The 26,231-nt window shown below is 38.3% G+C and overlaps 1 protein-coding gene across 1 annotated transcript in view; it reads left to right on the top strand.

Moving 5' to 3' along the window:
* The window catches only part of LOC107192017 (echinoderm microtubule-associated protein-like 2), a 146,145-nt gene that overhangs the window by 100,355 nt on the left and 19,559 nt on the right, over positions 1–26,231 (top strand). Inside the window, exon 15 of the mRNA XM_015581191.1 lies at positions 2,279–2,366. Coding sequence (XP_015436677.1) covers positions 2,279–2,366 — 88 coding nt within the window. The remainder of the gene's footprint in view (positions 1–2,278; positions 2,367–26,231) is intronic.

Below are 26,231 nucleotides of genomic sequence, written 5' to 3' on the forward strand. Positions count from 1 at the left end.
ATCGCTATAAGAGTAATGTAATTACACGAAGATGCCTTTTTTGTCTTATTTTGGAGTAGAATGCATGGTACAAGTAGGTAGTTGTTATAATAACAATCTTCACGTATGTGATACGTATTGTTTGAAAATGTAAAATAAAGTTTCTAACGTCAAATCACACTATCTTTACAATTATTATGTTTAATAAAGGCACACAGTAAAATTTCTTGTTATTTTTCTTAATAAAATGTGTTGACGAAGTTGAAGGAATAACAGGACTGCGAATAACGAAACGCGATATACGAAAATATACTTTTAATGCACTTGAGATTAATGGATACAGAATTGCACGTTGTCTTATTATGGACGCTACAACGAAGCGCGTTAGAGACCGGTAACGCGGAACACAGAATGTGGCTAACAGCCCGATGCCGCCAGATGACATTGCTTACGCGCATCGTACGCGGATCGTACAAGGAAAACGCTTTTCCAAAAAATATAAATCCGTTGCAATTCAGTTCCTCATTTTGATTAATTCACATGTTCGTTATAAGAAATGAAGTGGTCGGAATCTTTTCGCCGGCAGTGTACGTGTGTACCATGTTCTATAACTTAAACAAGTTGATATTGACGTAACTGCTTAATTATGCTATTTAATTATTCACGTTTAAACTTCTCGGTGTATATTTCATTAACATTCATGATTCGTATAGACTATTCCTTGAATATTCCTTTAACCCGATCGACGTTTTTTAGTTAAACGGATAAAAGTGTCGACTATCAATAAGTTGAATGAAACTAATACAAAATTCAATTCTATATTTTCATGTTATCGTATATGAAAAAATAAAATTCAGAAATTTGTATTTATACAAATTCTGATTATTTGTAAACCGTGTATACATACATACATGTTTTACAGACATGTGTTTCAGAAAAGACGATTATCTGTATAAAAATGTATTTTAAAAAGACAAGACACGAAGAAATACATGTTTCCAAAAAATTAAGTTTTACTAAAAACCAGCTATAACTTGATTATACAAAAATATCCGAAAAGGGTACAGCTTGACATTCAGAAAGTATTATACTTTTAAAATATCAGAATAGTATTGATATAAGAATAGTATTATTGAAAATGTACTCAAAGCAATGTTACGCAGTAATTTCAATGAGACGTTAATTACTGCTTTTGTTAGTATAGGGTATTCAAAGTTACAAATATTACTTAATGTTCCTTTTTTTCTTCATTTCTAGCCGAAGCGGATCCGCAGGCGTAGAGTAAGACATGTTTTCGTTACTCAACAATGGAAAAGAGACATTATGTTAACCGAAAAAGTATGGCTTCTTAAAATTATCAAAGTACATTTCAGACGTAGGTTACTCATTGAAAAACGATACAGTAGAATAGCATGTGATCAATAATCTTCTTTTAAAATACTGTATAATAATTTGCATTCATTATTGTCATTATATAATTAAAAAATAATTTTATTTATTTAAACACAGAATTGAAAATAAACGTAAAATAATTATTTGATAAATATTCTCCATCGTATTAACTTTCAAAATTTAAATTGTAAATTCTGTAACAAAATTATATATTCACTATAAATATTTCAAATTTATTTAAAATTAAACGTATTCAAAATTGTATGTAATTATTTATTTGGTGTCAATATATCTGCATCGTCTTTATAAGTGGGAGATGATTTTAAATACATTTGTTTCAAATGTAAGTAAATACGTCATGTCCTCATAAAATGATGGCTACGTAATGAAAGATATAGTTTTTGGTGTATTAGACTTTTACTTAATTAAGATATTGAATGTGTCACTAATTACCCCGATGAACGTAATGCTATTTGAAAATATACATCGCTAATATTCAGCAATGTATCCTGAGCTACTTAATTTTAAGAACTTCAGATATCTTCTGAATTTACTATAATTATAACAATTACTATAATTATAATACAATTAGTAGTCATAAGAGCATACAATCACATCGATAACATAATGTCTCTGACAATTAAGCAATATTATTATTGCTATTCATAGTCATGTATAAGCTGACGTTTTCATTTCATGATTGCTAAATATGAGCACGCACAATAGTCACTGTTTGCACAAATTGTTATTAATCCACTTATAGCGACTGCTTCAAATTTACTACATGCCAGTCGTTGCGAAAAAAAGTTACATAATTATTCTTTTTTTCAAGACGAATATAAACTTAGTATACGAAGTAATAAGGAAACATGTTTTCTCAATCTAAACGTGAAAATATATATTTCAGGGTCATTCGAGTTTTGTAACTCATATAGACTGGTCAGTGGATGGACAATATTTACGTAGTAACAGCGGAGACTACGAAATACTATATTGTAAGTAAATCAACTATTATTCATACATCACTTTGTACGGTGGCAAATAGTGTTATTGAAATTAATTTTTTTTCTTACTGAAGTATGAAAAACAGTTAATACTAGAAGTAGAATCATCTGGAATATGTCCGTTATGTATAGAGGATATAGTGAAACTTTACTCACAAAACATTCACGATACCGAGAGGAAGCATTACATACTAGTAATCATTTTTTTGCGGGTGGAAGATTTTCGAGGATTTCTAAGTCAATTCTATTTTCTTTTTCAAATCGAATAATATATTTTTTATCCCTAGTGGAATAACGGATGTTTAGACAATTTTAAGTACCCATAAGATAAGGTCACTCGCTACTAAGGGGGGAGACTCCTTTGGGGCCAACTCCGAATCGATCGAAGCGCTGATGTAAACAATCGGACGCTAGCGGAAACACATAATCAATATTTTTTTTTTTATAATTTAAAACCCTAGACCTTACAAGGTCTATTGGAGTATCATGTCAGGTACAGAAATAGGAACTTTGTTACATATCAATATGTAGATGTTTATAACTATTCATACCTTAACTCCTAATTAATATACCTTAAAATATTGACGAACATTTGTATAGAAAATTACGAATAACAATAATAATTATAATAATAATAACAATAGTGTTGGTCTTAAATCTTACATACCAGTCTCGATGTGTATTTTAGTTTCTTTGGTTCCAAGGTGTAATATTGCACATTGAAGTCAGAAATATTCTAGGTATTGTCTAATTTGTAACTACTTATATCTAAAGCTTAATATTATATGCCTCACAAAAAGCATTGATAATTCTCAGTACCCCAATATTGGGACCTTTGAGAAATGTTGTAATGCAGTAAGGAGGGGTCCAATTGGTTTCTCTAAGTTTATGGAGTAGAGTTTTTCGGTGGTCCGAAAATTTTGGGCAGTTCCATAACAAGTGGTTGAAATCTTGATATGGGTATGAACACTCACATTGCGGATCTAGTTTTATTCCAGTTCTGGCTAGTGAGGCTGCTGCATTATAGTGGTTGGATCTAATTCTAGTGAATCTCACTATAAATTCCCTTGGAAGATCCAGGCTATGAAACCATGGTTTTTTCCTTGCTTCATAGTATATACTGTATAGGGTTCCCTTAGATTGAAATTCTTGCTGTAGAAATATTTGAAAGTCTTGCCACATTTTTTGCTTGTAGGTTTCCTTGAAGTCAGTGTGTGGAACTTTGTACATTGGAGAGTATTCTTTGTTGGTGGCTTCTTTGGCTAAGAGGTCTGCCTCTTCGTTGCCTAGGATTCCGCAGTGTGATGGGATCCATAGCAGTGCAATATTTTGAGTTCCGTCACATAGTTGCTTGAATTGTGCTATTTGATTTTGTATTTTCTGGATGTAGCAGTTTGTTTGGACTGAGAAGTCTATTTTTTTGACTCCCAATATGGCACTAAGTGAGTCCGAACATATTAAGTATGAGTTGTTAAGGTTTTTTGTGGCAAGATCTATGGCTTCAGATATGGCGATGCACTCAGTTGTAAAAACTGAGGCATGATGGTTTATACTGATGGCGTTTTTGTGATTGAGATCAGGGCAGTACACTGCCGCTCCAGTGGAAGCTCTTCCTTCCTGTTTGGAACCGTCAGTGTATATGCATATATAGTACTTATATTTATTTTCTATGATATCAGCTAATTCCTGATTAATGTTGGGAGATGTTTGCAGTTGTAACCCTGATGTTGTATTGCATACAGTTTCAGACATTATGGAGGAATATGTTATGCTGTTACAGGAGAAGTTAGAGTCTTGATGGTGAATATATTCATACTCAATAGTTTCAGCTATGCAATTGGATATTGGTTTGTCAACGTAAGCACTAATTTTCCCTTCTAGAGATGATATAATTTTTCCATAATCCTTAATATATCTATAAGTAGTGTGTGTTGTGTTTGAGAGGATTTTACTAAAGTATGCTTTGCCTAAGTATTCTGTTCTTGCTTTTAGGTTGGGTAACCCTGACTCTGCTAATACTACATTATTTGGAGTACTTGTCCTTAGTCCCAATGCTAATTTGATGGCTGTGGTTTGAATTGATTCAATTTTATTTGTAAGGTAACTTTTAGCTGGGTAATAGTTAAAACTGGCGTAGTCAATTCTGGATCTGATGAGTGACGTGTAGATGGTTATTAAAGTTCCTGGATTGGAACCCCACCATACTCCTCTGAGGTATTTAATGATGTTCATGCACTTAAAGCTTTGCTTCCTTATGTGGTCGATGTGCTGTCTGAATGAGAGCTTGGAGTCGAAGTAAATTCCGAGGAATTTAACAAAGGTTTTGTTGGATTGTATGAATGGCCCTACTTTGAACGTAATCTCACCTGGGTGGTGTATTTTATTGTTAAAAACTAGGAACTATGTTTTTGTTGGGGATAAGTCTAAACCTATTGCGTATAGATTTTTGTAGATTGTATTAATACCTTGTTCAATCGATGCCTTGGCTTCGTCTAATAGAGGGTATTTTGTATAGATTGCAATGTCGTCTGCATATTGGGAGACTTGTAATTCTTCAGAGAGGTTATCCATTATTTTTGAGATATAGATGTTATATAGTATAGGACTTAGTACCCCTCCCTGAGGTAGGCCTCTATATAGAATCCTCTGGCTATTATCTATAGTGAAAGTGGCTGTTCGACAATAGATCCAATTAGCTATGAAATTTAGAGGTCTTGGTGACATTCCAATGTCTGCTAGTTTTTTTAGAAGGATGTCACCCAACACGTTATCGAAAGCCGCGCTGACGTCCAGAAAGGCAGCGACCGTATGTTGTTTCTGGATCATTCCAGTTTGGGAGTAGAGAGTTAAATTTGTCAGGTTGTCTATGCATGATCGTCCTTTTCGAAAACCAGATTGAGAGGTAGGAATGATGTTGTGATATTCACACCACCAGTGTAGTCTAGTATTGAGCATTCTTTCAAATAGTTTGCACATGCAAGAAGCAAGCGTGATGGGTCTGAAGCTGATGCCATCTGATTTCTTGATTAATAGTACCTGGCATTTGGTCCATTCTTCTGGGATGGTATGTGTGACGTATATGTCGTTAAGGATGTCCAGGAGGAAGAGCTTACACCTTGTGGATAGGTGTTTTATCATATTGTAATCGATGTTGTCAGGTCCAGGTGCAGAGTCTTGTTTGGTTTTTTCTATTGCGTGTGTCGTTTCCATGAAGCTAAACGGTGCATCAAAAAATTCGTTTTCTTAAGAGTGTATGTTAAAGATAGGATTGACCGGGACCCATGGAGGGCAGATCTTGTTTATTGTTTTGGAGGCTTCTGTGGTTTTTGTTGTTGAATTCATGTGGTTGTTGTGTTTGATGTTTGCCCATTTAGATTTGAGAATCTTTATTGTGTTCCAGAAGTGAGTCGGGGATGTTCTGTGATTCAGTTTGGACGCAAGCAATTTAAAGTGTTCCTTCTTTTTATTCTTAATTAGTTTTTCTGGCGATTGCTGTTTGTTTTTTATATTCTACCCAGTTCGATATTGTAAGTCTGTGTTTCCACTTTTTGAATGCTGCCTTTCTGAGTCTTATTTGTTTGTCGTATTCATTGTCCCACCATGCGACGGGATTTCTATGAAGTCTTGGTGATAGGTTTTTTGGTTTCGGAGTGCTATCTTTAACTGCAGCAATCATTATATCTGTGAAGTGTTTATATGCATCTATTGTGTCGAGGTTAGGACCCGTAATTAGATGATCATATTGATTATCTACTACAGTTTGATAATATGACCAGTTGGTTTTTTTGGAAGAGATTCTGTTGGTTTGTTTCCTGTATGAATATTTGTTGACACAGACTGATATATGTAGAGGGTAATGATCAGAGCTTTGTGTTTCTTCATGTGATGTCACTGTAGTTAAGCTTGTGAGTTGTGACGATGTGAGGACTAGGTCTAGACTACTTGAGGTATTGATTTCTTATATTTATGTATGAAGTTGTGTTAAAATTGATTCCAGGTGATATGATGGGCATTGAAGTCGCCCGCGACGATAAATGGTCCTAGTTATTTTAATTGTTTCAAGAGATCATCTGTCACACCTGGTAGCAGTTTGTGCCTTGGAGATCTATAGCAGGCAGCAATAGTGATTTTTTGGCTGAGGTTGTTTAGCCGAATGCAGCTTAGCTCCAGATTAGGATCATGATTAATTGGGTTATTGTGAATGTTGTATGTTAGACATTTGGATACACATATCATTACTCCTCCTCCACGGTATGTGCTTCTGTCATTCCTAATAATATTAAATCCTGGCAGGTTGAATTTCATATTAGGTTTGAGCCATGTTTCTACAAATATAATTATGTCAGCTGTCTTAGTGAGTTGTATTAAATCCAGTTTTTTATTATTGATGCTTCTACAGTTCCAAAGTATTATATTGAGACTGTCTGCCATGTTATTTCTTCTTGAGGTTTGCTTTATATTGTCTAATAACAGGCGCTGACCTACTTGTATCATTGGCATCTACTTTTTTCTTTTCAGTAGCTGTGGCATTTGGCATGGGTTTTAACTTATTACTCGTGCTGGGTTTATTTAGTTCCGTGGAGCTAAATGATCTGGTTCCCTTGCTGGCAACAAAGTTGCTTACGTTACTATTGGTTCCTGCGATCATAGGTGCTGTCCACACCGTTGTTTCTGTTTTTGGTCTAGCTTGACCTCCAATGGTCTTCATGGTGATAATTTTTTTATTGTTCGGTTTTTCGAGGGCAGGAAAGTTTTCACTTGTTAATTGAGTGGAAGGAGTAGCTCTAGGGGGGGGGGGTGTTATACCTTGTTTTAAAATCCTTCTTGCCTCTGGAGCGCTTGAATTAGTATATGCCATTTCATTATTAATTTCCCTTTGGAATAAGTATTCTGGGCATGAAAAGCTTAGTGTGGGATGGTCATCCTGGCACTTAGGTGTTTCGCTAAGAGGGCAAGATTCCCTATTGTGGTCATTTTGTCCACACGTTCTACACTTTTCCTGACCTCTGCAAAGTTTCGTAGTATGTCCATAGCGAAGGCACTTGAAGCACGCTTTAACCGGTTCAATATAAACTTTAACTTTGATGTTGTAGAGCTGATAGGCTTTGATGTAATTTGGAAGGGTGGTTCCTTCAAAAGTTAATACGACAGTCTCGCTGGGAGTCCATTCTAGCATACCTGTACTGTGATTCCGGTGTCTTCTATTCAGTCTTCTAGCGTGTTTAATGGGCACTGGAGAATCTGATGCGTCAATAAGGTCTTGCACATCAAATTCAGTGCTAAAACTTTAATTACTCCTTTCTTCTCCACTCTGTACCGTTGAATAAATGGTTTAATGCCTATATCCTTCACAGGATTGGAGAGCACAAAGTTATTTGCTCCTTCCCCGGATTTAAATTTAATCTCCGCTTTGCGATGCCCGTTAGGAATTATTTCATCGGCCTGTGTGTTAGAAGCATTGAGCAGTTTGGCTAGGCCTAATAATTTGCTTCTGTTATGTCCATTTTTAATATCCTCTCCGAAATCGATGTTAACGTAGGCCGGGCCTTTCTTAGGGTATAATTTAACCTTTCTTTCTGTTTCAGTATGGAATTGTTTTTTATTGCATGGGCTTCCTTTTTCACGTATGTCAATCGAGTCCGAGCTCTTTTGTTTTCTCTTTTTGCTAAACTCTAAAACATTTAAGTTGTTCCCTGTTGTGTCCTCTGGGGTTAAGTCCATGGCGTCACCCACTCCACGGGCCAATGGGCCCGTATCTAAGATCTTCAGTTCTTGAAAATCTATGTTTGTATCATATACACGTAAAGTAGACTAAGGGATTTAAATTTATTATAACTGCGACTCGTAATATCGTCAACGCAATTTACTTAAACTTTGAAATAATTGCACACAAACCCAACTATTCACGGACCGACCGCCGCCCCGTCCATAATCGATATTTGGGACGGCTCGATAATACGACATCTAGCGGCAGTACCCACAAATAAATTTTGTTCCCCGTTACCATCAAGCTGGTTTGGTGTATCTATTTGCTACGCGAGGACAGTGTTGCCGGACAGTATCGTTTTTCTGACGCTGTTGCCTCATGTCCCGTATGCAATTCTGCCCGTGAAAAGGGAAAGATATTCGAGAATGATGTTTCATGTTGTAATATTTACGTACTAATGTGTGCAACGATAAACCTGTTCTATTCGTACTTGTAATGATGATTATTTTTTTAATCAAAGGAATTACATACGAGATACTTGACATGGTATTCCCAAGAAACAAATTGTAAAAATGGCACTGTTGCGAATAAAGATTGCCAAGTAAAATAAACGTTAGAAGAAGTGGGTGGAGTGTAGCAGCCCACTTCGCAAAAGTGCCGATCGGGAACGGAATTGAGCACACGTGGTCATGAATAGCGAGGATGTAAGGTTAGGTTTGAACTTTGGTACGCACTTACATAACGGTGGCTTTATTTCCCTTTACGGTTCGTCCGATTAACAATACGGTGTCCTCGCAAAGGCTTAGTACTAGCCTATGGAGTTTATAACAAAATACGCGGCGCGTGCACACGTGTTACTTTCGCGCCAGCACAAACAGGAAAGAAAACGATACGTGTGTGGCTTGCTCGCCAACACCGCGAGCAGAAAAGAAAACGGGTTAATACTTGCTCGCCAGCACAAACGAGAAGTAAAACCGAACACACGTGGTTAGCTCGCCAGTACAAACGGATAACTAACACACGCGTGGCTTATTCGACGGCACGACCGAGGAGCAGACACACGTCCGTTCAGTTCGATAGCCCGTACGAGAAGAAGGGAAGTGTGGTATAACTTGCTCGCCAGCACAAACGAAAAGTTAAACTAACACGCGTGACCAACTCGCCAGCACAAACGAGTAGCTAACACACGCGTGGCTTATTCGACAGCACGACCGAGGAGCAGACACACGTCCGTCCAGTTTGATAGCCCGTACGAGAAGAAGGAAGTTCGCACAATTCGGCAAAAGCATGGCGGTTGGGGAGCGGATGACGCTGCGCGACACCACGCGCGAATCCATTACACCTGTCAGCCATCGACAGTTAGCCGATTAGGTTTGTCGCGCATAGATGGTGTGACACGCGTCAGCACGCGGTACGACGCGATCCGGTCGCGCCGTGGAACGGGAACCGTCATCCTCCCCCCCGTCGAAATTTTTACAGAATCCCGAACAGGCACAATATATATTCTGGGTATTCCACATACAAAAAACATGGAATACTATACAAATCTCTTCATGGAAATAATATTTATTTATTTTTTATTGACATAATTGATACGGGTATTATAGGCGTACACATACAGGGTGAGGCACTTAAAACCGGCCACCTGAATAACTTGGCTGCTATTGGTGATAGGAAAAAGGTAGATAGGAGTGTGCGTGCGCAAGGCCACGGTGTAGTAAATTAGCCACGCACCCTTGAGGCGTTTTCCGTTGACAATGACGAAAGGACCTCCCGGTCGAGAAGGGTCATTCTTCGGTTCAAGACGATTTAGAAAATATGTTTGAGATATATCACTATATTTCCTCTGTAATTCTATTCTTCTTCCATACAATCTCTTATAATCAAAGACATCGAATAAACCTTTCGAACAACCTTTGCCAGTACGAATAAACGCGCTGCCGAGCGTTGATTGCCGAAGGTCCAAAACCAGAAACCGTCCATCGGCATACAACGTAAACAGGTAAGGATTCATGGATAAGTGAAAATTTAAACTTTTACATTTTTCAATATATTGTAATGAAAATGTCATGAATGAACTGAAGAAATTCTTCCGATGAAAATGAGTGCAAACGCAACATCAGTCGAACTATTTTCAATAATATACCATTTTTATCACAACATTATGTATGAATTGATCAATTTAAATTGTTCGATTACACTCGAGTTTAGACTCATTTCCACCGGCAGAATCTCCTCACTTCATTCGTAACACTTTAATGAATGTACATTGAAAACTATAAAAGATTAAATTTTCATTCATGCGTTTCATTCCTTATCTGTTTACATTGTATTTCGAACGTCGGTCGCTGACCTCTTGCTCGGCGCTCAGCAGCCCGTTTATTCCTGCAGGCCAAAGTTAGTCGAAGGAACAGTTAAGCGGCAATGTCAACACGTACGCTTCCCGTTCTTTAGCCAACGATGAGCTGAGGCAGACAAAAAAGTTTAAAAGGCCGCGTATCGATGTGATTCATATTGCATTATCCAAAATTTTATGCTACTTATTTATTCACGGTATATTACAGTCTAATCTGTATATACGAACTAAAATATGATTTACAATATGTTATCCATAAAATGATTTGAATGTTTATGAGAAGTTAAGGATTAGTCTAGACAATTAAGTTTTAATGGTTTCATTGTAATTATTTGTTCCACACTGTATAGGAAAATGTTTGACAAAACAGGCACAAAAATAGTGACAGACAGTTTTTTCAACTTTTTTATCTTAGCCTATAATGAACATTTGAAATGTGCCTCTTATACACTTATATATCTAAGAAAAAGAAAAGTGAAGCTGCGATGTTACAGTTTCTTTATTATCATAACTAAGTATATCATCACTATCTATGTATATATACATCAATAATTCTGCTTAATAACAATAGTGAAATCGACAGCTGGTTTTATGACCATTCTAGTCGACGTCCAACGAAACAGTATTCCTGTTTCTTCGTTTTCGATCGTCACCCAATGGTGACGTTCAGAGTGACCTAGGTCAGGCCACCATTATCGGGCCCAGTCATAACAAAATTCGTCGGTCAAAGCAAACAAGCTACGGGCATCGAAGTAGTAAAAAATCTTAAGGTTTATAAGTCGAAAGTACAAGTTTTTTAGTTTTGTAACATATTTGTAACTCTGATTTGTAAGTCTAACCAGTTTTAATAGTTTGTAGCTTATACCCTGCAATTTTCAGCGTATATGTATCTTAATTAAGTGTATAAGAGGTATTTGTTAAATTTTCACTATAGGATCATAAAAAAGAAATGAAAAAAGAACTTCTTTAATATTTGTACTATTTTCTTCGTTTTTTCAACAATTGTAATTTTTCCGAAATAATGAAAACACGTGATCTAATAAGTTAATCCGTCTAGCTTCTCAAAAAAACTCAAGTCGGTTGGTCCAATTTTTAAAAAACAGCGTGTATTCGCTTTTGCTCCTTGCTGTATGTATTTCTGTTTGATGTAAGCACACAACTTTGATGAAGATTTGAAGTACGGTAGATGTGTGTGTTGTGAGAAGAAAGGTAGTGCGTAGTGGAACAGGTGCGGGCGCAGCGAAGATGATACGTTAAGAACGCATGCGACAGCAATCAGTTGTTAGTACAAAATCTATCTCCACTGGGCGACGAATGAAAGATTGACAGAGCGTATGCGATTAATTGTGTTCTTTTTGCGTCCTTTTTATGAAATATGTGTGTAAGTATATAACACCTGCGTCAATTATGTCAATAAATGATAAATAAATATTATTTCTCGAAAATACCATTTCAAGTATCTCGTATGTAATTTCATTAATTAAAAAAGATAAGCATCATTGCAAGTACGAATAAAAAGGTTCATCCTTGCACACATTAGTACGTATTGTTTAATTCTCGGATTTCTTTCCCTCGCGCTGTTTTTTTCCTAGGTTCGGCGAGAATCGAAATCTCGCCAGGAGCCGTAGGTGTTCCATCGTTCTCCTGGCGGGCAGAATTGTCATGGGAACATGTGGCAACAGCGTAACAAAACAATCGATACGATCCAGCACGTGCTGCGAGGTTACATTTATCGACTCCCTCTGTTTTATCGATGCTCGTGGTAACGCAGGCCAAAGTGACTGGCAAATACCATAAACGCCTCTAGCGTAGAATTCTTGAACTATACCACTGTTTATTTCTGAGTCTGGACGCGTCGAATCGTAAATTCCAACTTCTGCGTTCCAGGAGTGATACAATGACAAAAATTGGATTTCTACCATAGTGTGATAGTGGTGTGCAGGGTGGTCTGGTCTGCGTTTGCCGAGAAAACCATTAAATCGTGTGATATTTAACAAAATGTGACTTGTGCAGCCATCTTGTGTGTTTTCATCGGCGTCTGTCACAATCGCACATTTTCTAAAATTCTAATTCTTTCAAGTCTATGTGTTTATTGGTGTTTATACGGACCAGACCACACTGTAAGGAAGTCTACCCGTGAGTTCTATACTCGTGAAAACTTCATTTGTGCAATTGTTGAGACAGAAGTTGGAATTTACGAAATCGATTGTCTCTCTCGTGCATCGCGTATACATACACGGTTCTCGTTGATTGTGTGAGTGCACGGTCAGCGCACAGGCCACGGAGTCTCCCCCCTTAACTGACCATCCAGTGATGTCAGAATTGGCCAGAATTGTGGTACTGTTTACCCCCACCACTCTCCCACTCAGACGTACCATCGTCTCCCACTATGACATACCGATGTCTCCCACTTTCCGTCCACCGTGCTGGTAGGACAAAAGAATATCTCAGCCTTGTCCGTGTTCGCTGGCCGTCGAGAGACGGTGAGCTATATTGGGAAAAGAGTGGGGTTAAACCGTACCACGATTTTGACATCACTGCTGCCTTGGAAATCTTGTTCGAATACCACTGCGGCGAAAATTTACGTTTTCGACGCGATGCCCTGCAACGTAAGCGCGTGAGCAACAGTCAGGAGACCCCGATCGAATCTAAATCCGGCGGTTTTACTTTTCATTTTTAATTATTTTGTAATTTCACTTAGTAACCTCCCAGTAAAATAAAAACTTAAACAATATTGATTTGTGAGGCATTTAAAAAGAAGAAAATAAATGCTTTCCACCTGAATATTTAAATGTTTTATTATGTACATACATGTTATGTTGTATATACATAAATTATTTTTAGAATTAGATGTAGCTGATCCACGCATATACTATGCCGAATGGTCTTTTGCTTTTCTGCATATGAAAAGAAAAAACACATATTTGAAATAGTAATTTCAATAAGATAAGATAAACTATTAAGGTTGCTATGAACTTATCTTTTTTTTGTTGAATTATTCTGTAATTTTGCTTCCTCACTTTTGAGTAGAAGTTTTGCCGTTAACGAATACTGCTGCTGTTGGTTTATATATACACAATGCTGTACAGTCTTTTGCTTATGTATGTATCTAAAAAGAAATAAATATATAAATATAATTATAATCATAATTGTAATAGTGTAAGATAAAATATAAATATTATTCTAAACTTATCTTTTTTCGGATAGAAAAAAATCCATCGCTGGAAATGTAAGATATCACGCGGAAGAATTATACGCGAAAAAAAGAAAAAATTACACGCACAAGCGACTATAATACAATTGTAATTATATAGTAATTTCAAAATGACTCCCTAACATCGCGGAAATACTATTTTGTTACAGTTATTACTGTTGTTGCTTTCAGGTATAAGCCGTGTCCCGGTGTACTTATTTTTCGAACGTTTCGGAAGCATTGCATCTAGCTTCATGAAGGGATCGAATTACACATTGATACTAGTATGTGCTTTGTGGTGCTGTACTAATGTACCGGTAATAGTTGTTGAACAATGAATCGAAACATGAGCAAGCTCCAATACATTAGTAGAGCACCACAAAGCACACACTAGTATCAATGTGTAATTCGATCCCTTCATGAAGCTAGATGCAATGCTTCCGAAACGTTCGAAAAATAAGTACACCAGGACACGGCTTATACCTGAAAGCAACAACAGTAATAACTAACAAAATAGTATTTCCGCGATGTTAGGGAGTCATTTTGAAATTATTATATAATTACAATTGTATTATAGTCGCTTGTGCGTGTATTTCTTTCGCCGTACTTCCGCCGCGTGTATTTTTTTCGCGTGTAATTCTTCCGCGCGATATCTTACATTTCCAGCGATGGATTTGTTTCTATCAACAAAAAAGATAAGTTTACAAGAATATTTATATTTTATTTTACACGATTACAATTATGATTATAATTATATTTATAAAATTTATTTCTCTTTAGATATATACATAAGCAAAAGACTATACAGCATTGTGTATATATAATCCAGCTGTAGCAGTTTTCGTTAGCTGCGAAACTTCTACTCAAAAGTGAGGAAGCGAAATTACAGAATAATTCAACAAAAAAAAGATAAGTTCATAGCAACCTTAATATTTTATCTTATATTATTAAAATTACTATTTCAATTATGTGTTTTTTCTTTTCATATGCAGAAAAACAAAAGACCATTCGGCATCGTATATGCGTGGACCAGCTGCAGCGGTTTTCGTTAGCTGCGAAACTTCTACTCAAAAGTGAGGAAGCGAAATTACGGAATAATTTATTTATGACGTAATATTTTAGTCTAATAGATTTTTGTACGAATGTTCGGAGTAATAATGAGTAGGGTTGTAAGGATAACATCTAATTCTAAAAATACTTTATGTATATACAACATAACATGTATGTATATAATAAAAAATTTAAATATTGAAGTGACAAACATTTATTTTCTTCTTTTTAAATGCCTCACAAATCAATATTTTTCAAATTTCTATTTTACTGAGACGTTACAAAGTGAAATTACAAAATAATTAAAAATAAAAAGTAAAACCGTCGCATTGGGATTCGATGAGGGTCTCTTGACTGTTGCTCACGTGCTTAGGTTGCGGGGCATCGCATCGAAAACGTGATTTTCGCCGCAGTAAGAATTGCGATTCGACGATGATCTCCAAGGTCCCCTCCTTGTTTACGTTCCCGAGTAACGCACCGAATGTCGGCGGAAAGACCCGAACGGGCAGCGTACATGGACAGGGCTGGGGATATGGTGCGTGCCAGCACGGTGGACGTAAAGTGGGAGACGCCGGTAGGTCATAGTGGTACACGATGGCACGCGTAGTGGGAGAGTGGTGAGGGTAAACTGTACCACGATTTTGGCATCACTGCCGGACAGTCGAATATCCCTGCGTCTAAGGCAGGGTCTGTTAGGTAGCCTTACTGAAGAGTCCACTAGCATTTCCCTTTTCACATTTTTCCAGTCACCAGATTGCCGCCAAAGTTGCGTCCATACTATACTTTCTTTAACGTTACAAGGATTTAATAGTTTAATAGGGACAACTGTTTCTGATCGTGGATTAATTCTAATTGTAGAAATAGATCGTTCCGGTGTATTGCGAAGCAGAGATCTCCTAACAGTCCATCGAACGGTATATTTGTAAGACTATCTAAATTTGGAATTTGACGACGATCGTTTTTGAATGAATTTCGAGTTCGATCTCGGTCTCACCCTGTGTTGAAATTGGTGTATTCGGCGATACTCCATCTAATATTACTGGGGTATTGTTATTAATTATAGGAGTTATTATACTAGTTACCTTGATTAGAAAAACTGAGGCACCGGTGTCGATTAGGAATTTCAAAACCTTATCGTTGGGACTAGAATTCTTTGATTGGAAAAGTACATAAATTAAATCGTTTGAGGCTAATGTAGATTCGGAAATGGTTACATTTTGAGGCTGTTGAATTCTAATTTGCTTGTTCTACAGACATTGGGGGATTCGGGGGCTGAGGTGTTAATTGAATATCCTGTTGATGGAAATTTACGATTCTAGTATTATCAGTATTACGTTGCTCTTGATTCGGATTAAAAAAATTTTGATACTGTCAGTTTTGATTAAAAGAACTTTCATATTGTGCTTGTCTATTTCGGTTAGTTTTAAAAAGACTTTGATGTTGGCTTTGTCGATTGGCATTATTATATTATGACCAAAATTTTTACAATAGCGGCATTGCATAACTGATTGCATTTGAACTTGTGAAGTTGTGGATGTAATAGGGATTTGATTGAAATTGACGGATCTGAAGTTATTATGACTTCGTGTGAGAGGATTGGATTTATTTCTATAACAATTACTTGTAGTGTGATTTGTACGACTACAAATTCTGCATTTGTAAGAGCTTTCCTTATGGGTTAAGCGTAAGGCTTTTTCCTCGGCAATGGCGGCACTAAAGGCGCTATTAATATTTCTAAATTCTCTGTACCTCAACATTTGGGAAATTGTGGGATGAGTATAGTGAACAAATCAATTCAGAGTGATATCATTAATCATGAGCAATCGTCCACTCAATGCTTCTTGAGTACCCTCTGTACTATGAATTGCGCCTAATACTTTCGAATTTAAATCTTTCAATCTCTGATAAAACTGCGATACGTTTTCGTGTGCTTCTTGTTTCATGCAACTCAGTTCTTCCAATAATTGATCAAGTGATTTTCGGTCTTGATACAATGTAATCAATAATTCGGAAATTTCGTCCCAAGTGGTTAAATTGCAATGGACGTCTATTTGTTCGCGAGCCTTTCCCGTAATTCTACTTTTTACATATAACAATAGTGGTGGAATTTGAAGTGGCATGGCTAATTCGAAAACAGCATCAACTTGTTTTATAAAACTACGAAGTTTGTATCTGTCACCGTCGAAAGAATCAGTTAACAATTTGATTTGAAATTCTAATTGGTATTGCGGGGTAGTGTTTGAGGAAGGAGTATCAGCGTTTTGTAGAGTTGCCATAATTATAAGTATGGAAATGGGAATATGATTGAGACTTTCAGGATTTTTGAAGGAAAAGATATAGAAAGATCTAGCCAAATTCTAAGAGTAATTTTAGACAACACTCACCACGGTAGTCTTCTTGAACGTGATTCTTCTTCCTCATGATTCTGCGTATTCGGTGATCCGATTTACAACTGAAGTTGTCATTCACGGCTTGTGCTGGATATTACTTTAACCAGGAGTTCGACGAGATTGATAAACGTCAGATCATCTCACTTCTGACAAAAAAATGTTTCAGACAAAATTTACTTGTTTTTTTCCTGTAGAATCTAAATATGTAACGTTTTATAGGGGGTTCCATTTAAAATTATAAATGCACCCCCGCCCCTCGTTAAAGGGAAGGGAAGGGCACTTTACGTTTATGCAGTTAGAAAGGCCCTTCAGATTCATGCAATTTAAGACCAAGAACTTTAAAATCGATGGCATAGTTTTCGAGATATTGAGCTGTTAAGAGTTATGTGGGCCACCCTGTATATAATAGTATTAGGTATTGTGGTGAGGAGAAAGTTGCAATAGCCCTTAGGTACAGAGTGAGTCAGAAGCCTCCTCCAGGATTTTGGACTTTGAAAAGAGCAGAAGTGACTATGAGTAATATGTTTTGGACATAACAGTTCGGTTGTGATTATCAGATAGAGTCATTGGTGAGTCAGGAAGCTGGTCATCCAACAATTGTGCATCGTTGACAATAATACAACAACCTTCCCCTTTTTTGGCACGTATGAATAAATTGTAGCATTTTGGTTGTAGCCAAATCAGGTAGAATATTCTTCTCGTGAGTTAGGTGATGAGATTTCCTTCAGAATATATTTTTTGTTCTTTCTTATGGTACCCACGATTGTCAATTTCCACGATAAAAGGTGTTTAGCTAAAGGGAGTGTCGTAAAAAAATTATCTACGGTAATATTTCGACCAGATACTTTATAGGGAACAACTAAGGCTTTCACTACCCGTTCACCCTGATTTTTTTCACGTCCCGATGAAGCTTTCCCCGTGTAAATTTCACCCGACAATGGGTAATCATTTTCAGCATCACATAGCCAATATATTTGATTCCATATTTTGCCGGTTTTGACGGCATGTACTGTGTAAACCTGGCTCCACCTCTGTAAGGAAAGTGTTAGTGCAGCAGGGTTCGAGTGAACTACACTTTAATGTACATAGTTTATTCACACACACATTATAAGAATATAAGAGTATAATCGATAAATAGTGTTAACAACCGGCAAGTTGGGGTTACGTCTATTGGAAAGTTATCGCGAGGACACGTGTTTTCTAAAAGCTAGTGTTGCGCGTAAAAAAAACGGAACGAAGCGACGCGCCACGGTGGGCCCCAACATTGCTCACGGCGAGAATTATAACCCAATTACAATCCCCCCACTTTATAATTCGTTCGCAGCTACTAATCCTAATCTCTTAGTGGCCTCTGAATGCAGGTTTCTGCCTAGAGCCTTTGTCAGTATGTCTACCTTGTTATTGGAAGAGGCAACGTACTTCAGACGTACAACATCATTATCAATAACCTGTCTTACATAGTGGTACGCGACGTCAATATGTTTGGTTTTTGACCGCTCTACCCGATTATTCGCAAAATCAATTGCTGCTCTATTATCGCACCATATGGTATAGGGCGTCTTGATCCATTTTTCCAAGTTCAGCTCCTGAATGAACAACCTTGCCCAGTTTGCTTCCGTCGCTGCCGTTGACATGGCCACGTATTCGGCTTCCATCGTTGAAGTAGGTATACATTTTTGTTTCGATGCCTTCCAGTCAAGTAAGTTTCCCCCAATAGTGATCGCTGTGCCACTGAATGAGCGTCTGTCATCCACGTCACCTGCCCAGTCAGCATCCGTTCATACTTCCAATACTGGTGCTCTCTTCTCATATTTTAGTTCCAAATCTGACGTGTTGCTCAAGTATCTCAATATTCTCTTTGCCTCCGTCCAATGTACCCTCCCAGGATTAGATACAAATTGAGATAGCTTTGTCACCGCGTAAGCAATATCTGGTCTTGTGCTCCGCGCCACGTACATCAATGACCCTATCAATTCACGGTAAGGTATGTTTTTGACTTCTTCCCTTCCTATTTCGCTAATTGGACAATCATCTTTGGTTAGCTTGATTCCTGGTTCAAGCGGAGTATAAGCCGGTCGGCAGTCAGACATATTGTACCCCTTTATTAAAGACTGAATGTAGCCCTTTTAGTTTAACATGAGCATATCATCTTCTTGACGTACTCCTACTCCTAAAAAATAAGAAATTCGTCCAAGATCTCGTACCTCGTATTGTCGACTTATGCTTGTCACTATTCTATTCAGCATAATTTCGTCTTTGGCGAATACCAATAGGTCGTCTACATATACGACCACGAATGTGCAGAAGTCCAATTTGTATAGGCAACCGCACAACTGTCTCACGAATCCGGTTTTACGGAGATATGTGTCCAATTCTTCATTCCAATTATGACCACTTTGTTTGAGTCCATAAATGGGCCTTCGAAGTCTTACTGTCTTTGTCTTCTCACCTCTGCCAGCCGTTTGCATTTTCATATAAATCTCTTCCTTGAGACTTCCATTTAAATAGGCGCACTTTATGTCGATGTGTCGATTTTTCCATCCGTAAATTACCGCGAGTGCTAATAATTTGTTAAATACTTTGATATGAATACTTTTATTCTGGGCTACGGAACAGATCCATTTTTATATTAAAATTATAACAAATATATATATACACAATGCTTATGTGGATACACAACAACGATATCAATATGACAGCGCCACATCTGAGACAAGAATGAACTTCGCGTGCGCCTTGTACCGTGTAGATTTGAAATCAATTATACATATGATCTCAACATAATTGCCTTACTACTCCAAAACTAACTACAGGAGCGCACGTTTTATTGTAGTCAACCCCTTGCTTTTGTCCAAAGCCCTGAGCTACGAGTCTGGCTTTGTACCGAGCAACTTCGCCATTTTCATCTGCTTTTACTTTAAATACCCATTTACTCCCTATACATGTTTTTCCCTTGGGTAATTCTGCATCTTCCCACGTTTTTAGTCGTTCTAAATTTTCTATTTCTTCGTGAATTGCTGATTCCCAGTAGTCTGCTTATGGCGACGATAGGGCTTCTCCCAGGCTATTTGGCTCTTTGATTTCGGTCAAATTCAATTCCACTGTTTCCTTTGGTTTTCTCTTTCGACCATATGGATTTCGTATCGGCTTTTCGTACCAACCTTCCTTTTGGATCTTGATTTATCTTCCTCCCCTACTATATGGGTCGTCGCATTTCCTTCATCAACATCCAACTCACAGTTATTTTCCGATATATTAGTGTCCGTTTCCTCATCGCTTGATTGTTCGTCCGGCGATTCCTCGGGTTGTCGATTCAAATTTATTGTTTTCCCTGTTAGGTCCCTGTCTTTATTCTGGAACTGAAAACAACACGAGGTAGTATTTCCATTTAAATACTCGAAACCCACCTTATTTTCGTCGAACTTGACGTGCTTTGTGTGTATTATGTCCCTTATCTTGGGGTCCCATAGTCGATATCCCATCGTCCTGTTCGAATATCCGACGAATATGCAAGTCCGTGCACGTGGACCCAATTTTCTTCTGCCTTGACCAGGAAGATGAGCATACGCCAGGTATCCGAATACCTTTAAGTGCTTAACACTTGGTCGTTTTTCCAACCAAATTCCATCCGGTACACCGCCTTGCACATTGCTGTGGATCATTCTGTTACGCACATATGCAGCTGTGGCTACAGCTTCAGTCCAAAAGGTTTGAAGTAACCTTGCTGAAAGTAGCATCGATCTAACCATATCTAGTAGAGTACGGTTGGCCCTTTCCGCTACCCCGTTCATCTGAGGGGTCTCGACACATGTTCTTTCGCGTGTAATCCCTCGTTCTGCAAAAAATTCTCGAAGCCATTTGTTGCAATACTCTGAACCGTTATCCGATCGGAAACGTTTGACTTTCCGTCCCTTTTGAGTTTCGACTTTTATTATATGCTCCTTTACTTTGTTCACTACTTCATCCTTCGATTTAAACAATATTACATCTATTTTACGTGAATAATCATCTATTATGGTTAGAAAATATGTCGAACCACCATTCGACGTGACCTGCATCGGTCCGCAAACGTCTGAATGAAATAAATCCAACGTTCTTGAAGACGACTTTTCATGCAGCCTTTTACATGGTGCTTTCGTCGATTTTCCCAAACAGCATCCATAACATTGATCAGGGTTTGTCATCCTGTCATCCAATCCATAAACGTAACTCTTCTGTGCTAATTCTGATATGCTTCTATTGTTTATGTGGCAGAATCTGTGATGCCACATTCCTGGCTCGTTTACCGTTATGGCATGAAGTTCCTCTTTACCCGAAACTTGATCTTTTACATTTCCCTGTAAAACGTACGCCCTGTCGACGAGCTGTGGCAATGGTATTATTTGTCCTTCTATTGGTGATTTTTGCAATCCCCTCTTCATATATGATCGTTTTTCCTTTCCTTTCTATTTGTGCAACTGATAAAAGATTTCTGCGGCACCTAGGAACATAATAAACATTTTGAAGTGTTACCTCATAATCCATGCAATTTTCCCTCGTGTTCAATATTACATCCCCAATTCCTTCTGCAATTAATGTTGCTTCATCCTTTTTAATTGTCGTTTCCGCTGTACCAATTGGTTCCGGATTCATCTGTCTGAAATTCTGAAACCAATCTTTATTTTTGCATACATGATGAGTCGCTGCGCTGTTAATTAACCATGCATCTTCTAATGCAACATGGTTCACGTTTATTGACAATATAAATTATTCTTTCTGCTGTGAATGTACTCGCTGTCTAGTGTCTACCTTTTTCTTTCGACACTGATTTGTAAAATGACCGCTCTTACCACACTTAAAACATTTTGTGAATTTATTATCGGGATATTGGTATGCAATTCCAGGTTATACAACGCTCTTATAAGTTTGAGAGCAATTTACACTTCACAATACTTAATGAACTGACAATATTTATTTATTTAATGAATAGATTATTTGAACGATAATAGTATTTACATAAGAACGCTTTATTGTAACGTGGCCAGGAGTTAATGCTCGCGTAAAGTACGAAAACATAGAGGGAGACCGAGAGCGGTCGGAATAACAATATATGTAAACAATGCTGCTCTTCCTTATTTGTCGACATCAGTAAAACAGTATCGGAAATGACACCGACAGATGTCGCGCATTCCAACACATTTCTTACCTGCCTTCTTGAAATCTGTGTGGCGGTTGTCCTTATTTACTTGATAGGCTGATACCTCACCTCTTTGATGATCCTGGTCTTGATCTTTCGACATGCGTCTTTCATGCTCCATTAGCAACGCCTTCTTGATTTCGTTCCAAGTGAACTTGGTATCTTCTAAATCAGGCCTGTCCAACTTGTGGCCCGCGGGCCAAAATCGATAATCGCCCCTACCGGCTTGCTCTTTCAGCCGAGGGGAATGACCCCCCTCCATATCCACAGGAAGCCCGACGATATAGAGGCAAGAAAGCGTGTGTACTTGCTATGACTGTCCCCACTTCTGACGCTCCAGAAATTCCTACCCGCACGTACTTCTTGCCCCACGATCGCATCGCAGCGCAAGCGAGTAGTGGGGTATGGATTGAGTGATGGTGGGGACCGCGTCGTCTGGCGAAATGACCCGCGGGCCACATGTTGGACAGGCCTGTTCTAAATTAACCAGGGACATTATTAGCGCATCATACGAATCTGGTAATCCTGAGAGTATCGCATATGCTACATCTTCATCCTTCATTTCTAATCCGGCATCTTGTAAATAATCAGCAATTATTTTTACGCTGGATAGATATGAGGCCATTGTCTCATTTTCTTTTAAACGAAATCTAACGAACTCTCGCTTAAGCTGTATTATTCTTTGTCTAGATTTTGGCTCATACACTTGTTGAAGGACGTTCCATGCCTGCGCCACTGTCTTTCAATCCACTATGTGTACTTGCTGATCTGGTTCAACAGCTAGTGCTATGGTTGCGAGTGCCTTTTCCATTTTACAATCGAATTGCCTTTTTTCTTCTTGAGTGGCATCTACTTTGAGCACTTTATCACCAGTCACATAAGACCATAGATCTTTCTGTATGAGGTACATTTTTGCTGAGAACTTCCATGTTCTATAATTATCCCCATTTAGTCGATCTATTTTTTTCCGGCCTTCGAAATGCTTGCCATCTTAACATGTGTAGATGGTATAAAACAATAGAAATTGTCCTCACTTCATTTATTTAGTACAATCAGTAAGCGCGAATACTAGTGCAGTGTTGTAACCTCGGAGGCTTACCATCGACTGCCTACTCTCGCTGCATTTCCTAAATCCCTCGGAATTAGAAAAGGCAAAAATATGGGACAGAAAAAGAAAAGAGAATAGAAAAGGAAAACCTGAGAAATCAGCGACAGCAATACGGACAGCGGAAAAGAGTCATAAACAGAGAAAGCTAAGAGGTAGGCGAAGGACCGAGACTAACGAAAACCAGAACTCTGGCGACGCTCTCAAGGATGCGTTGGAAATTAGTGAAGGGCCTGTCACCAAATGTGCGACCAGCAGACAGGAAGTAGAGAATAATAGCGTAACAGAGTTGAAAAGGAAAGAGAAATTTTTAGAAGCAAAATATGCATTGGCGTGCGTGGGGCTACAGCCACCACAGTACCCCCCTACCAGTAATTGAGACAATTACGAAAAAGTTAATAACGCAACCTACACTGAATACCATTATTGTCGATTACAATACGAAATAACATGAAATCTATAACGCAAACTATAGCATTACTATAAATAAATACAATATACATGTATACGCGCATAACCGATTAAATACATAAAACATATTAAATAGAAATACATGCAAACATATCATACCAGGAAACAAAAATAAAAAAACACAAAACATGTTAAACGAAAATTCATAGTGTGAGGAACCGATTAAGAAAACCTAATAAACAAATACATGATACACAATATGAGACTCTTGACTGTAATACTATGTCTAAGCTTTACACATAATCATAATAAACGCGAAAACATTGAAAAATAAAATGGATAGAAAGAAAAATAAATGCGTATCCACACACATACACCCTACCGAGTGGCTTGAAACCGGTCGGGAAAACGTACACGTCTACCAGAACGTGTGACACGCGCTTGTAAGTCCGGCGTATGCGTTGGCGTATTGATAATAGTACTGGGTACATCATGTACCGATGTAGGGTTAACATTGCCTTCCGCTAAAATGTACGCGGGCTTTAATCTATCAATAGATACGGTTACATCTTTTCTCTAATATTTACAACACAGTTTTTGTCACCTCGGCGAACTACGGCGTACGGACCTTTATATGGAGGTTGTAAAATAGTTTTAGCTGCATCTGTACGAATAAAAACGCGGGATGCTGCATGTAAATCTTTGAAAACGAACGGTTGTTTAAGTGAATGTCGTGAACCGTTAACTGGATTTAATTTTGCAAAATGATTGCGTAATCTCGAAACGAAATTAGAAACATCCTCTGCATTTTCGGCTGAACTTGTAGATAAAAACTCTCCAGGTAATTTCAAAGGTTCGCCGTAAACTAACTCGGCCGACGTTGTACTGAGGTCGTCCTTCCATGCCGAACGAATACCCAATAAAACAGTCGGCAATATTTCGGTCCATTTCTCGGATTGGTGACATTTAATTGCAGCTTTGAGCTGTCGATGAAACCGCTCTACCATTCCATTCGCTGCCGGGTGGTACGCCGTAGTACGCAGATGCTTGGAGCCAAGTTAGGTTGTTAAGGGCATAAAATAATTTGGACTCAAATTGTCGGCCCTGATCGGTGGTAATACGCAAAGGAGTCCCAAAACGCGATACCCAACCGTCATAAAAGGTTCGAGCTACCGTCTGGGCCTCCTGATCGATCGTCGGAAAAGCCTCCGGCCATCGGGTGTACCTGTCGACGCAGGTCAGGCAGTACCGATACCCTTCGGACACGGGTAATATTACTATATCCAAGTGAATATGTTCAAAGCGGGTGGAGGGTTTGACAAAAGCAGAAATGGGTGAGTTTACATGTTTTGATATCTTAGATTTCTGGCACGGTATTCAACAACGCGCCCAGGCACGAACATCGCTTTTAATCGATGGCCGAACATAACGCTGTGTTACGAGCTTGACCGTTGCGTTGATACCCGGGTGTGACAAACCATGTATTTGGTCAAAAACTGCACGTCGGAAAGGAAGAGTAATAAATGGCCTTATATTTTCTAAAGATGTATCACAATACAATTCGGCAGGTGAACCAGTCAATGATATTTTACGCAAGTGCAAACCTGACGTATTATTTATTAATTGCCGTAATTCTTGGTCGTAGGCTTGCGATTCTGCTAATGCCTCAAAATTAATAACAGAAGACACTGCGTTAACTCTAGACAACGCGTCAGCCACCACGTTTTCTTTTCCGGAAATATGAATAATATCGGTTGTAAATTGTGCACTGTAGTCTATGTAACGGAATTGACGCGGGGAACATTTATCTAGTTTTTGTCGGAATGCAAAAGTTATAGGTTTGTGATCTGTGAAAATACTGAAATGCCTGCCTTCTACCGTAGTCTGAAATGCTTGATTGCCAAGTAGATTGATAATAATTCACGATCGTATGCAGAATATTTTTGGTCGGCAGTTCCTAATTTCTTAGAGAAGAATGCAAGTGGTTGCCACATATTGTTAACATGCTGTTGTAACACAGCTCCTATGGTAAAATCAGAGGCATCGCAGGTAATGGCCAGCGTGGCATTGACCTCAGGGTGTGCAAGAAGGGTCGCACCTGCCAGAGCATCCTTGCAGTCCACGAAGGCCTGTTGCGCCTCAGGTGTCCGGGTCAGTGGGACCTTCCCTTTTACGTTGCCCACTAACAGGTCGTTTAAGGGTGCTTGACTGGTGGCGGCGTTAGAAATAAAACGACGATAGAAATTTAACATGCCTAGAAACCGTCGTAGGTCTTTTGCAGTTTTCGGTAACGGGTAATTTGTAATTGCCTCTACCTTCTCGGGCAAAGGTTGTGTGCCTTGGTTATTAACGCGGTAACCTAAAAAATTTACCTCTCCTTTTCCGAACGTACATTTATTGGGGTTAATGACTATGCCGTATTCTTTTAATTTACCAAACAGAAGTTTCAAGTGATGGAGGTGCTCGGT

Source organism: Dufourea novaeangliae, unplaced genomic scaffold, assembly GCF_001272555.1.
Source record: "Dufourea novaeangliae isolate 0120121106 unplaced genomic scaffold, ASM127255v1 scaffold287, whole genome shotgun sequence".
Taxonomy (NCBI): Eukaryota; Metazoa; Arthropoda; class Insecta; order Hymenoptera; family Halictidae; genus Dufourea; species Dufourea novaeangliae.